Source organism: Physeter macrocephalus, chromosome 14, assembly GCF_002837175.3.
Source record: "Physeter macrocephalus isolate SW-GA chromosome 14, ASM283717v5, whole genome shotgun sequence".
Taxonomy (NCBI): domain Eukaryota; kingdom Metazoa; phylum Chordata; class Mammalia; order Artiodactyla; family Physeteridae; genus Physeter; species Physeter macrocephalus.
The window spans coordinates 22,987,732-23,002,659 of record NC_041227.1 but is presented as its reverse complement, the minus strand read 5'-3'; the positions used below and the strand labels follow the sequence as shown (position 1 = coordinate 23,002,659).

General features: G+C 35.6%; 1 protein-coding gene and 1 non-coding gene across 6 annotated transcripts in view; one reads left to right on the top strand and one right to left on the bottom strand.

Moving 5' to 3' along the window:
• ITCH (itchy E3 ubiquitin protein ligase) overlaps positions 1-14,928 on the bottom strand; it is a 118,864-nt gene that overhangs the window by 51,052 nt on the left and 52,884 nt on the right. For all 5 annotated transcript variants that reach the window (XM_028498441.2, XM_028498438.2, XM_055089715.1 and 2 more), the window contains 3 exons: positions 12,316-12,457; positions 8,715-8,839; positions 7,676-7,813 (listed from right to left, as the gene is read on the bottom strand). In XM_028498441.2, the coding sequence (XP_028354242.1) occupies positions 7,676-7,813; positions 8,715-8,839; positions 12,316-12,457 (405 nt within the window). The remainder of the gene's footprint in view (positions 1-7,675; positions 7,814-8,714; positions 8,840-12,315; positions 12,458-14,928) is intronic.
• On the top strand, positions 765-894 carry LOC112066237 (small nucleolar RNA SNORA11). Its single transcript, XR_002892493.1, has one exon. It is a non-coding gene; the product is annotated as a small nucleolar RNA SNORA11 (small nucleolar RNA).

Genomic DNA, 14,928 nt, shown 5'->3' with positions numbered 1-14,928 from the left:
AAGTCCAACATGATATTTAAAAGGAAAATATGATAAATGTTCTTGTGATTGAAGAGTTTTACCAAAATTTTGTGCAAATGATTATTATGTGTAAGAGATGTTAATTAGTCATTAGTTATTAGTTATTACTCATATGCTACTTCTGCCTTGTTTGAAATATGTCGTGCTTGATTCTAATTCAAATGTATTTGAGTCATCTTTTGGGGAGGAGTCAACTACCTCTCCAAAATAGTGCTGATTACCAGCAGGACAATGATAAAATAGATTCTGAAAATAGAAAAATCAGTAAAATCTTTCTTATGCAAAGGTCTTAAAAATAGCTTCAAGAATAGGAAAGGCACAAATGGATCTCAAAGTGGCCAAAATGAATGCCACAACATTCACACTTCCTTCAAATTTTATTCATGGGAAATATCCTTAGGATTCAGTAAGGGCCTGTGTATTATACAAGTGATAGAAGGAGGCTATTAGAGGTAGGCACATGGATTGCAGCAAAAACAGTATATAGAGAAGTTTAAAAAACTATGAAATGCAAAAAGAACTCAAGTTTAACAGTCTAGGTCCATTTAGCTAAAGAATAATAGTCCCTAAATACAGTCTCTAGTTTCAAACAGTGAAATCATCACTATATTACTCCAAAGCATAATTAATGAATTAATTCATTAAAAAGATGCTGAGTCACCACTATACTACTACTATATCATACTCAGCAAGGCTGGCAAGTGTCTTATCTAGAAATGTTACATTTAAAAAAAATGGTACATGGGGTGTGCTCAGAGCAGGGGGTCTGAAGAAATGGCTCATCTGTTTACAACACACCCGACAGGAATCAGGGTTCATTGTGACAAGGGGCACAAGCCTTGTGGCCTTCCTATGAACAGATACCCAACACGTATCCCCCCTTCACCTGCACGTGGCTGCTGGGCATGACCAGTGGCACAGGGCTCAGTACTGGAAGGAAAGCTACAGTATTTAGTAGGGATGTTTGCCACCTGGAGCCTGTCCAGTCCACGTGTGGCTGGGCCATGAGTGGTGTTATAGGCATAAAGGCTTTGAACCCCTCTCTTCAAGGAAGAAAGAAAAATAGATTCCGTCTATATGCCATTCTGGAAAAGGCAAAACAATGGAGACAATAAAAAGATCCCTGGTTGCCAGGAGTTTGGGGGGGAGGGGAGATGTATACATAGAATACAGAAGTTTTTATGAGCGGTGAAAATACTCTATATGACATTATAATGATTTTATGTCATCATACTTTTGTCCAAACCCATAGAACGTGCAACACTATTCACTTCATAAAGCGAACCCTAAGATGAACTAGGGACTTCGGTGATTATGATGTGTCAGTGCAGTTCAGCCTTAGTTTAAAAAAAAAAAGTCTTAAAAAGAATTAACACTCAGGGTAGATGTTTTGGGCAAAACCTTTGTTTCACTTTTATATATGTATACACATTATATATGTGTGTTTGTTGGACTGTGATGTAAAATGTTTAGGATAAAAAAGTTTGCAGGTTACTGTTAGTTATACTGGCAAATAAAAGCACAAATTTAAAAAGAAAAATAAAAGAAAATAAAATTTAAAAAATTAAAAAAATGGTACAGATAGATAAAATATGGTATACCTATGCAATGGAAAACTATTCAGTAATAAAAAGGAACAAACTACTGAAACATGCTATGTCACTGATAAACCTGAAAAGACATTATGTTAAGTGAAAGAAGCCTGACACAAAGACTACATATTGTTATAATTCCATTTACATAAAATGTCCAGAAAAGATGAATTTTTAGAGACAGAAAATAGATTAGTGGTTGCTCTAGGCTAGAGGTCAAAATGGGATTTCCTGTGAATAAGCAGGAGGGATCTTACTAGCGAATGAAAATGTTCTAAATCTGATTTACACTAAATGATTAGATCACTCCATTAAATTACTAAAAATCATTAAATTAACACACTTGAAATAGGTAAATTTTATGAAATATAAAATACATGCCAATAAAGCTGTTAAAAATGGTTTTAAAAAACACGGTACAATGAAATACATTTTGGCTGAAAATGGTATGCTTCAATTTTATAAGAATTATTTTTATATGGAATATATTCCCCTAAAATAGCTGATAAATGACATAAATGAAATCAGAAAACCAAAACAAAATATCATAAGTTATTAAAATCAATCAGTGTTCCACTTTTTCAAAAAATAAGAAGACAATTTGAAATAATCCATTTAACTCTACCGATAATTGTTACTTCTAAACTTTACCATTTACTACAGTGAAGCATAGTACATATTTAATGACACGGACTGAGGCCAGACTGCCTGGGTCTGTATCCTAGGTTCAACATGTACTAACTTTGTGATCTTAGAGAAATACGATTGATTTTCCTGTGCCTTTTACCTCGTGTATAAAATGGGAACAATAATGATGCCTACTTCATAGAACAGTTGTGAAAATTAAACATTTAGAACAGTGCCCAGCACATATAAGCACGCCATAAATATTAACTATTATTGTTTCCTGACATTTACATTTCGAAGTTTGAACAAGGGTTATTTTTGTTCAATCTTTTATTTCACTTCAACACAGAGTAAAGCCATAACTATGAAATTTATGACATAAATTATTTAGATCTAATCTTGTGCTTTCAACAAGAGAATAGTTAAAAAATATAAATCTATCCAACACTTATACAATGAATGTCCAAGAAGAGGAAAAAGGCTGTACTTAAATTGGCATTTTATAAACATACTGCTGTTTAAAAGTATTCCCAATCCAAATTTCCTCCAAAAAAAAAAAAAAAAAAACCGAAAACCTGATCAGATTTCTAAATACACATTTTACCCAGAGGACACTCTGTTAGAAGATCAACAAAGATCTCTTCTATTCTACTGAAAAGGATCCTCCTGCCACAGAAGAACCAGCTTTTAGATGAAGCGATTTAACATACTATTTCTACTACCTGGGTGCCTAGCAATCTCAAAAGCAAAATGAACAAACAAGTGAACTGATACTAGAGCAAGAACAGGGTGCAGTAAGCAAATGTGAAAGACAGGGTTACCCTGAGGGCTCTGAGGTGGATCAGAAACAAGGTGAGGGGGCTGAACCAGAGACATCCACATTAGGCTGGGGATCCTGGAAAAGAGCTAAAGTGTTCCAGGTAGGTGACACATCCGGCACTAAAAGAAGCAAAAGAAATTTTCTCTGGCCAAAGAATCCCCAACTTATTAGGCCCTTAAGATTCCCCCAGACTAAGATCAAATATAAACTGGCAATCAAAGAGCCATAACATATAAGAAAACAAACCTCAATGAAGGAGAGTCAAAACATTTATATCCCCAAATATTTCTGATACTGGAATTTTCAAATGGAGAATATAAAAAACCTACTTATCAAAAGAAAACTAACAAGCAAGAAATAAGAAACTATCAAAAACAAGCATCAGCAATTCCACTCCTAGGTATATATCCAAGACATGCACAAAGAAACTTGGACACAAACGTTTATAGCAGCATTATTTATAATTCAGTAAGAGCCAAAAGGTGGAAATAAGGCAAATGTCCATTAGTGGACAAACAGATAAAAAAAAATTGTGGCATATATACACACAATGAAATATTATCCAGGGAATTCCCTGGCGGACCAATGGTTAGGACTCTGCGCTCTCACTGCTGTGGCCCAGGTTCAATCCCTGGTCGGGGAACTGAGATCCCACAAGAGGCACAGCGTGGCCAAAACAAACAAAACCAATATGCTAAGCAAAAGAATCCAGACACAAAAGGTCACATACTACATGATTCCTTTTCTATGATACACTCAGAAGAGGCAAATCCATAGAGACATATCAGTGGTTACCAGGAGATGGAGGGGAGGGGGAATAGGGAGTGATTACTTAATGGATAATGGTTTGGTTTTTGGGGTTGATGAGAAAGTTTTGAAATGAGAGGTAGTGGATACACATCACTGTGAATACACTAAATGCCAATGAATTGTACACTTTATAAGGTTAAGTATCTATTTTGTAAATTTCATCAAAATTAAAATAACAAAAAAGAGGCATATTTGAAGAAACAATAAATGTTGTAAAGCTGAAAATGCACTTGTGTCATATCCTAGCAATCCCACTCCCAAGTATACAGCCTATAAAGACCCTTCAACCTATGTACCAGGAGACACATATAAATACAAAAATGTTCAATGTATCACTTATGTTCATTATGGCAAAAAACTGGAAAGAGCCCAAATGTCCTTTGACATAAAAATGGATAAACTGTGGTATATTCACCCAATGGATAATTATACAGCCATGAAAATGAGTTACAGACACAAAATGGATAAATCTTAAAAGGCAACACTAATATTTTCATAGAGCACAAAAGGACACATGCATATGTGAAAAAAAAATTTAAAGCAAGGAAATGATAAATTCAAAGTTCAGAATAGTGATTATCTCTAGGGGAAAGACAAGGATTGATATAGGGAGGAGAACACAGGTGGATGCAATGATATTGTTCATATTCTACTTCTACTGTGTTGGTGTGTTTTGCTGTACAGCAAAAACTAATACAACATTTTAAATCAACTATACTCCAATAAAAAATTAATTAAAAAACAAAAAAGTTTTTGTGGAAGAACTCATGGGTTTTTAGATTTTAATATTTTTGGTTAATTTAAAAATAATGCTTATAAAAAGAAATCTGTCTAAATTTTGGTATTAAAAGTCACCACATAATAGCTTGTTATATGTTTAGATACACTGTGAAGATTTTTCTTATAAGATAGCATTATCTCTTTTGATAGTTAAAATTTTCATTTTTTTGGTAGATAAAATTTTCATTCTTTTTGGTGGATAAATTTTCTAAAAATGGCAGTTATATAAGTAAACTCTTTTGCAGGTGAAACAGATTTTACTATGTTTGTGTGTTCTTCCCACTTCAAGCTTTATTTAAAAACTAGAGAGCTTTATGTTCCCATTCTACCTCCCCTACCACTGTCTTCTCTCAGGGAACAAGTTTAATATCCCAACTGAGAGTGTCATTTGTAACATTTTCTTTGATACTCTTTCTTATTTTTCTGTTTAGGAAGTAATTACATAATTTGTCTTGATGTTTTCCTTTTCTTAAGTACAGAGTTAATCTGCTTTTATGAGTCTTTGGGAAGAAGGAGGCTTTATTTAATTTGCTAGTTAGGTAGACTTATTGTAGCTCTCAGATCTAAATTAACCTAACAGATTGAGAGTAGGTAGTTGTTCATTTCTGCAAGAACTTCCCATTCATGTATTTTGACTTCTTGGGTGGGTGGTGGTGGTTGATTGTTAGTTTAACACCTATCTTCCCAAATATGGCATTCAACAAGAAACACTGAAAAGTATCATCATCAAAGGCATTAGTTTTCCTAAAGAGAAATAAAAGTCTTATTTTACTTTTAAATTTATGATAATAAAATAGGAACATATTCTTTTTTTTTGTGGTACGCGGGCCTCTCACTGTTGTGGCCTCTCCCGTTGCGGAGCACAGGCTCCGGACGCGCAGGCCCAGCAGCCATGGCTCACGGGCCCAGCCGCTCCGCGGCATGTGGGATCCTCCTGGACCGGGGCACGAACCCGTGTGCCCTGCATCGGCAGGCGGACTCTCAACCACTGCACCACCAGGGAAGCCCCAAAATAGGAACATATTCTTGTAAAGATCTTTATTCTTTACCATGGATGCTCAGGAAATGTATTTAAAATTAATTTGGGGTTAGTTTTTGGCATATGTGACCTCCGGTTCTTATTGTGTATGTTCCATTTTGTTTTGATTTTATCTCATTCTTTCCCAGTCTTTCTCATTAAACTCTAGTTTTTGTGGTTTCTTTTGATTTTAGGGTAAATAGTCATTTTCATGTGTGATTATATCTATAATGTTTCTTTTCAGTAAAATAAATTCTAAGAAAACTAGATGAAGTTTTTTGCTATACCAAATATTATTTGAAATTACTATACCTCCGCTGGGTCTGGGTACCAACTAATTATTTTATAGAGAGAAACTTTGCTGTAATGGTATTTTTTTAACTTTGACTTATATTTGATTATTTTAAATGTTTGCTCAGAATATTAACTAACATCACAAAAAAGCCAGCAAAACTTCCTTTACACACTTACGTCTTTTTAATCTTTATCAGTGCTACTTTAAAAATGGAAGTATTGGGAATTCCGTTGTGGTCCAGTGGATAGGACTTGGTGCTCTCACTGCCAGGGACCTGGGTTTGACAAATGGCAGCTACTGTATGTGGCAACTCTAGCCCTAAAATCCACTGTGACTTCCCAGTTAAAACCTCTCTTTACTTCAAAGAATGAGATTAAATTCTGTAAATTATTTTCCTACTTGAGTCAAAAACTGGTTACACAGAAATGTCCACTTCTGTAGGAAACAAACAGTAAAGTCATAAGTACAATATGCAGTTTAGAGTCTACTCTGAAATATGAAGGCTGACATGCTTTACTTTTGTTAATTATTAAATATTCTGCATTAGAAGCAGTTTCAATTTGTAGGAAAAAAAACTTAGGAAGCTATAAATACTGAGGTTTTAGAGCAGTTTAACAATGTAACTTAACTTTTATTACCTTCCTGAATTCCAATTTATAGAAAAATGTAACTATTACAGAGTTCCTGTGAATAAGTCAATTAAGATGAACATGTCAACTCTGAAGCAGTATAACCAATTCAGAAGTTTCTTTCCACCCTCATTAACCCCAAAGAACCAAACTGGAAGACATGCCAGGACTATCTTAAAGGTTCTGCAATTAAAAAGGGTCATGAGTTAGAAAGAAGTAGGAAGTCTTCCAAAGAAGGAACAGAAGTACAGCAGCACCTGACAACTGCAAAATGTTTCATAAGGCAGTTTCTAAGTAAACAAAAAGATCTTTGTCAGACTAATCAAGGAGACCATTAATATGCGCTTTGTCTTGGGGCCTCTACAATCTGTTTCAAGTGAAAATACACTTATTAGCACATTAGTAAGGGTTGGAAATATCTAAAGGGAATCCACTGAGAAGTGGTTTTAATTAAGCATGCTAGCTGAGCAGGCACTAACTCAGGTGCTATCCAACTTCTTTTAATTACAGCTCATATTTATTTCCTTTAACAAACACCAGTAAATCATAAACTGTAAAATATATCAGCATACATATAAAGAATTGGTTCTGTCATTATTATAACGCAAAGACATCTCAATAAATGTAGCCTACAAAAATGAAAGAGGAATGGCAAATGGATTCCAGCTTGTTACTGGCTTGTCTGGTACAGTACTAAGAAGGATTTTGAGTCAAATTTAAACTCAATCAGACACTGCTACAGAGAGTAAACTATGTCTGCCATTAGCACTGGAGAAGGTATAGCATCAAATGTGCCATACTAACTGCCACTGTTGGCCTACAGAACAGATATTTTATAAATCAATTCATCCTTCATAGGGCCAACTGTGATGTGGCTTTCACTTGGCTAGCTTTTCAACTTATAGAAAAATGTTTTCCTCATAGAAGCAATGCACTAAAAGTTTAAAATGAAAAATGTCTCCTTTTAAAAGGGAAATAAAATAACTTCTTTAATGTGGAAACGAACAGCAATAATTACAACATACTACAGTGGCTAATGTAAGAAGAATCATTAAAGACCCTATATAAGAAGTGATTACTTACTTTCTGAACATGTAGTTTCACCATTAGCAACAACATCAGACTCTAGCTGCAGCCCATCGAGACAAACTGACAAATCTCCTATTGTCTCTGTTGGTTCTTTGTCACCTACAAGCTGTAAAGTCACAACTACTTCCTCAACTGGAAGAGAATAAAATTATAGAAAATGGTCACTTTTTTCCCTTTAAGTCTTAACTGTTGAAAACAAAACTGTCAGAAAAACTTTACATGTATGTTTACACAATTTGTTTTAATACACTTCACCCAAGGTTTCAGGCCTTTTGACGCCAAAAACATTTAAAAAATAGAACAAAATTTCCTAATGGTTAATATCCACAATGTAAGATACTAAATAGCTTAATCATCTCACTTATTATATTCATTCTCTTTTACAAAATGAGCCAGCAGGACAAGTAAGACTACTCAGCAATATATGCCTGACTTATATTGAATGAAAACATAATTTAAGAATGAATTTTCATCTTGTAAATCCTAAATGAGAAATAAAATTCTTAGAAGTATGTTTTAGATACTCAAGGGATTAAATATCTGTTTTAAAATCATGATATATTAATTAAAATAAGCATGTTTCAAGTTTTTATGTATTTATAGTATATATAGATATCTAAAGATAGAGATATACATGTATAAATAAAACCACAACCATCTAAAATGAGGAGGTTTTTAAAGTAAGCATTTGAAAAGGAAATGTCAAAACATTAACCACATTTGTCTCTCTGTAGTGAGATTACATTTTTCCTTCAGCTCTGCTCTATATTTTTGTTTTCCATAATTGAGTAAATAGCCTTCAATAAATACCTATTTACTAAATAAATATTTATTTAAAATATCAGATCCAAAATGAATGGCCAAACCACGGTTACTCAGAATGCATTAAACAGTTCAAGATTCACCTCCCTATTAATATCATAACCAAGTAAACCTAAAAACAAACAGTGAAAATAGTTTCTCCACATTTGGCATATGAATTTCTTACAAAAAAACAAAAGCTGAGCGTATTCTATTGTTTTTACATACATACGTTTCATATTGTTTGACTTTAATGTTTCATAGATATCTAATGCAGCAGTTCCCAACAAAACATCAGATTTCAGTGTCTGGTGACTCCACACACGAAAATGTAATTTACTCACAGGGGTGACGATACTACAGGTGAAAAAAAAAGGTGAAAAAAAAATTTCCTTAAATATCACAACAAGATCGTAAATAAATTATAATTAAAATCTTCTCACTGCACACCTTACAGTTTACCGTACAACCAATACTGCCTATGGTCATCTTCACTTGTCACTGAACTATAGGGGCAATTTCATGCATGTATATCATCAACAAAAGTAAAACTGCTCACCATGCTACAAACTGTTGAAAAATCAGTTTTACTTTCGTAGTACAAAAAAGTGAATTTAGGGCTTCCCTGGTGGCGCACTGGTTGAGAGTCCGCCTGCCGATGCAGGGAACACGGGTTCATGCCCCGGTCCAGGAAGATCCCACATGCCACGGAGCGGCTAGGCCCATGAGCCATGGCCGCTGAGCCTGCGCGTCCGGAGCCTGTGCTCCGCAACGGGAGAGGCCACAACAGTGAGAGGCCCGCGTACCGCAAAAAAAAAAAAAAAAGTGAATTTATAAATTAAATCCTTATTTTATGTCAGGTAGTATGCTGAGCTTAGGATTATTTCGTTTAATCTTCACAGCAACCCTGAGATGAGAATTACCACTCCCATCTTCAGATATAGAAGCCGATATTCAGAGAGGTTAAGCAAATTGCCCAAGATCACACAGTCAGTCGGTGGCAGACTGTAATCTGAACAAAAATCTGTCATTAAAATTTATATTAAGAAGTTACTCGGTCAGCTACTTAATGATTTGAGGATTATATTACCCCAAGTTTCACACTGTTAGAGGCAAAGTGTCCGGGACAACTGTCAAATAAAGACTCTTCCAGACCTTACTAAATGCCAATACAGAACAGAAATTTGAATTTGCAATAAACTTTAAAAAACTATTTCAATTAGAAAAACAGGAACACTATATAACCTACCATAGTCCTATGGTTCAAGGTTATAAGACAAATTCTAGAATTTGCTCCCTGACCAGGGATCGAACCCATGCCCCCTGCAGTGGAAGTGCAGAGTCCTAACCACTGGACCACCAGGGAATTCCCAGTGACAGGTATTTTAAACAAACTAAGAAACTTTCACCTTATCACTGCCTTTTCTTTTTTGTACAATGTATTCATTCTCTTTCAAAACTTTCAGATGTTACTTTCAGGAGAAGGTACATTAAGAACACATTTCTCGGGGCTTCCCTGGTGGCGTAGTGGTTAAGAATCTGCCTGCCAATGCAGGCGACATGGGTTCAATCCCTGGTCTAGGAAGATTGCACATGCCGTGGAGCAACTAAGCCTGTGTGCCACAACTACTGAGCTTGCACTCTAGAGCCCACGAGCCACAACTACTGAAGCCTGCACGCCTAGAGCCCGTGCTCTGCAATAAGAGAAGCCACCGGAAAGAGAAGCCTGCGCACCGCAAAGAAGAGTAGCCCCCACTCACTGCAACTAGAGAAAAGCCCTCACACAGCAACGAAGACCCAACACATCCAAAAATATAAATAAATAAATAAATATTTTTTAAAAGGAGCACATTTCTCTGTTAGTCATTTGGGAAATCATAATGGGGATGGATTAAAAGGGTTAATAAATTTAATTCTACTTTGAGAGATGATAAAGTTTACCATCAAAGATGGTATACTTAAATTATTTCAATTCAAATCTTGAGAGAAGTCTGGAAAGCCTGCTACCCAACAATGGAAGCTGTGTTAAAATTGCAGGCCAATCTGCTGCAACTTAAAAATTCAGAAGATCTTGAGCTATGTTCCCCCGAACATCTGGGCTTAAGAACAGCATTACCATATAGGGCTACAAGGAGAGTTTCTTTTTTCTTAACTTTTAAACCAGTAAGGAGTTCATGTCGTTATCAGCTCAAGAGCCTTGAAGTACATTTATTGTGAGCACAGATAGTTGGTAGAAAGTAGATGAGTATTCAGTCTATTATTCTGAACATCTCCAGTTGCTACTGGAGGCTGTGGCCTTTTGAAGATTTGTTTTTTAAAAAAATGTTACTCACATATTGTTTAATTTAGATCAAATCTCTCATGGGGCACTAATTAAAAATGAAGTCTAAGAAACGATGTTGAAATAAATACAGATGAGGAACATTAGAATGATACTTCTGCAAATAGGTTTCAAGATGACCTTCAGTAAATTCTTAAGTTTCATTCATTTGCTCAAAATCATAAAGTACATCAAGATGCCCTAGAACTTCAAAAATCCATGTTAAAGAATAATATAGGTATAGCTAATTTGTTTTGTCATTTATTAGGAATAAATACTGTCCACATAAACACGTATCATGTGAAGAAAAGAGCTTATCATTTCAAATGTCTCATCTCACCATTTAGAAATAAAACTTTTTTTAGTTACAGGTTTGTCTCTCTAAGAGAAAAAAATGCAAGAATTCCAAATGTTAGGTAATGAAAGCAATTTGTCTATATTTGATGAGATAACAACTGGTTATATTTTGAACTACACTTTAATATACAAACCAAATACACTATATTATTTTAAAATCCATTTGTTGATAAATCATACATTTGCTTCCATTTTAGTAGAAACAATTAAAATTAACCTATAATTCTCTTCAACCTGTAATTCCCTTCCTACCAACATCTGGGGCTTTGTCAATAAGTGTTGAAATTGAGCTACATCCTACTTCTATGAATTCGAATGACAGATTAAAAACACAAACATAGGGCTTCCCTGGTGGCGCAGTGGTTGAGAGTCCACCTGCCGACGCAGAGGACACGGGTTCGTGCCCCAGTCCAGGAAGATCCCACATGCCGCGGAGCGGCTAGGGCCGTGAGCCATGGCCGCTGAGCCTGCGCGTCCGGAGCCTGTGCTCCGCAACGGGAGAGGCCACAACAGTGAGAGGCCCGCATACCGCAAAAAAAAAAAACACAAAAAAACCCCCACAAACATATAGACATAGGCACAGGGATGTATATTGCAACACTGTCTAATAGCATAACAGTAGAAACCAACAGATCAATAGGGAACTAGTAAAATTAATCAGTCTATCCATATTAAAGAATATTATGTAGCTATATAAGGGATATTAGACCCGTACGTACTCAGCGAAAAAGGATGTTATGTATGTTAAGTATAAAATGTATAGCATAATTTTTTTAAAGAAAAAAACCCCTGTGTAGGCACTATAATTTTAAAAAACACAAACTATTTTTTAAAATTAAATGAAAAAAATAAAGTGAGCTACTCATAGCCCTCTATTTCAAACCTAAATTAAGGAAAGAGCTGCTAATCATTCTAGGCCCGTGACCCTGGGATCTCCCAGCTACCGTTCAGTGGCAACAATGCAATGAAAAGGAGAGACTGGGAAAACAAATAATTAAAGAGAAAGGAGACTAGAAGGAGGAGTCCTAAGAACAGGGGAAAAAGAGGGGAAAAAAAAAGAGAGGAGGAACAAAGAAAAAGTGAGAAAGTTTTTTAAAGCTGCATTTCTGCTCACCTACTAAACAAAATATACCATAGAAAATACTTTCAAACCTACACTGTAAGAGGTTGCTTCCATTTGGGACTGTTCGTATTGTTGCATTTTTCTGTCTTCTTTGACTGTCCATCTACTGTGACTTCCACATAAGGACTTGGCCCAAACCAATTCTTTTTATTTTCTTTAAGTTTCGCTGAAATGACTAAGTAAAATAAAAGAGAAAATATTTCAATATTCGAGATGTTAGTTCATCCTTCAAATCAATTTAATTTCAAAAAGGTTAAACACAGCATTATTATTTTTACTCAGAGAAGCAGTTTGCTCTAAAATATTCAAATTTTATTCACATATAACCTTTGTATTTCTTCCCATCATATTAAAAAATATAGGACTTCCCCACACCATCCACCCCAATTCCCATCAGTAGACCCCCCCCACCACCAACTGTCAGTATCAACAGTCCCAGAAATCTTGAGGTCAATTAAAAAGTACAGACAAACTTGGTAAACAAATATTTGAATGCCTACCATGTTATCAGATATTGCTCTAAAATGTGGACAGAGCAGTTTACAATTAGAGATAAGTCCTTGTGATGAAAAACAGCCTAACGTGGCACAGTATGACTTGGCAGTAAAGAAGTCTTCTAAGGAAGTACTTTTAAGCAACCATCTAAATGACAAGGAGCTATCCATGTGAAGACTGAAGGTAGGAAGAAGAGAAAATTCCAGACAGAGGTACGAAAGCTTGACATACCTGAGGAAAAGTATAGCAAACAGGGAAAAATGGTAAAGGAGATAAGATCACATTTAGCTTTGTAAGCCAAGATAAGGAATTTGGATTTTAGTCTAAGCATGCTAGCAAGCCAATGAAAAGAAGAGAGTTACAAACTAAGATTATTTTTAGCATCTAATATAGCTCTCATTATCTTAGCAAGAGCTTCTTACATCCTTAGCCTTCACCCTTGAGTTAGTCACTTTTGCCATAAAATAGCCTTGTCCAAGCATTGTGTGGAAGGTACAAAGAGTAGATTCAAATCTAGTAGAGCACCCCCTGGTTCCCACAGGAGACAACTCACTGGTTCCCTATAAATGAGATGATCACAGACAAGGAAATATTCTACCACCTGGATATATACTCCAACAGCAAAGTTCAGAGAATTCAGAGAATGCCAGTGCCCTTCAAGACTAATGGGCCCTTGTGAGTTGCTAGAAAAGTTTCTATAGCAGCTACCCAAGAGGCTCAATATACAGACCAACACATAGACAGTCTGGGTACCCTAGCAGGCACAGTCCCAGGTGGCGGCCCTGAATCTCCCAACTTCACGTTTATCAAATACTTTTGTCCTTTTATGCTTAAGAGGCTGCTAGAGCCATCTAATTAAGAGACGACAGTAGTATGGACTAGGGTGGTAAACATGGATATGGGGAGGAATAAGCATTTTCTAAGGAGAACCAACAGGATTAGACTTCATGAGTGAGTTAGGGGAAAGAAGCAAGGATAACTCCCAGGTTTCTGGCATGAATAACTGGATAGAAGGTGGTATCATTTAATAAGATGGAAAAGATCTGGGAAAGAACAAGTTTGAGGAGGGTAGAATGGGCAGGAAATCAAGCGTATTATAATGAATATAAAAAATTTGAGATGCTCATGAGACATCCAGGTAGAAACACTAAGTAAAATGTCTTTCAGAACAGAAAATACTCAAGTGGGGATCAGACCTATCTCTGATTAATATGTACTATAAAGCCCTACCACTTAATACAAAGCCTAATATAATCACAGGATTGCCAAAGAAAAATATAAAATCCCTATTTTTAATACATTTCTGGTCTGAGAAAAGGTAAAACAGCCCACACACTCATGCTAAGCTCATTTTATTTCAGGGGCTCTTGTGATCCTCTAAAACTGATTAAACCTAGAACAAAGAGCAATGCAGGCCTGACAGGGAAGAAATGACCTGCCCTTAGTGGCTTTTTAGGATTCAAACTTTTGAAAGTTATTTTGCCACGTAATCCCACCCAACACCACTAGAGCCATTTTAGGAAACTTTAAATGGGAAAATAAAAAGAGTCAGGGAAACCAACTGTTAGTGTGTACTATGTCTGGCACTTAAAGATTGTCATTTTGATACAACTATTCTGTGAGATAGGTATTATCATCTTAATTTTTATACATTAAAAAAAAAAACAAGCTCAAAAAAATTTAAAAGTTTACCCAAGGGTCACGGCAAAGCCTGGACAGGAGAAATTATTTAAATGTTCAAATCTCAAAGCTTATATTGCATAAAACTTTCATTACAGTCCTAATATTATAAAATAGACCAATGTACTACTTCCTAAAATTTAAATTCCCATAGTAAATTAAAGGAATTAAAACACTGTAAATTATAAACTGGAAGAAAAGGAATCAGAAAAATGTCAATATCATCTGTCACCTGGGCTACTCCAAGAGGCCTCTAACAACTATCTGTTTTTACTCTCACTTCTCTAATGCAATCTCTCACAGCTGCCAGAATTATCTTCCTAGAACAGATGTGATGTCAATACTTTTCAATGATTTGCTAATGCCTGCAAAATGAAGTTTAAACTCTTCTGGGGCATTTTACATTGCTTACTCTGTATGTTTACAGCTTCTTCCTATACCAAACTCCACCCAGGCCCCTGGTAGTCTAAT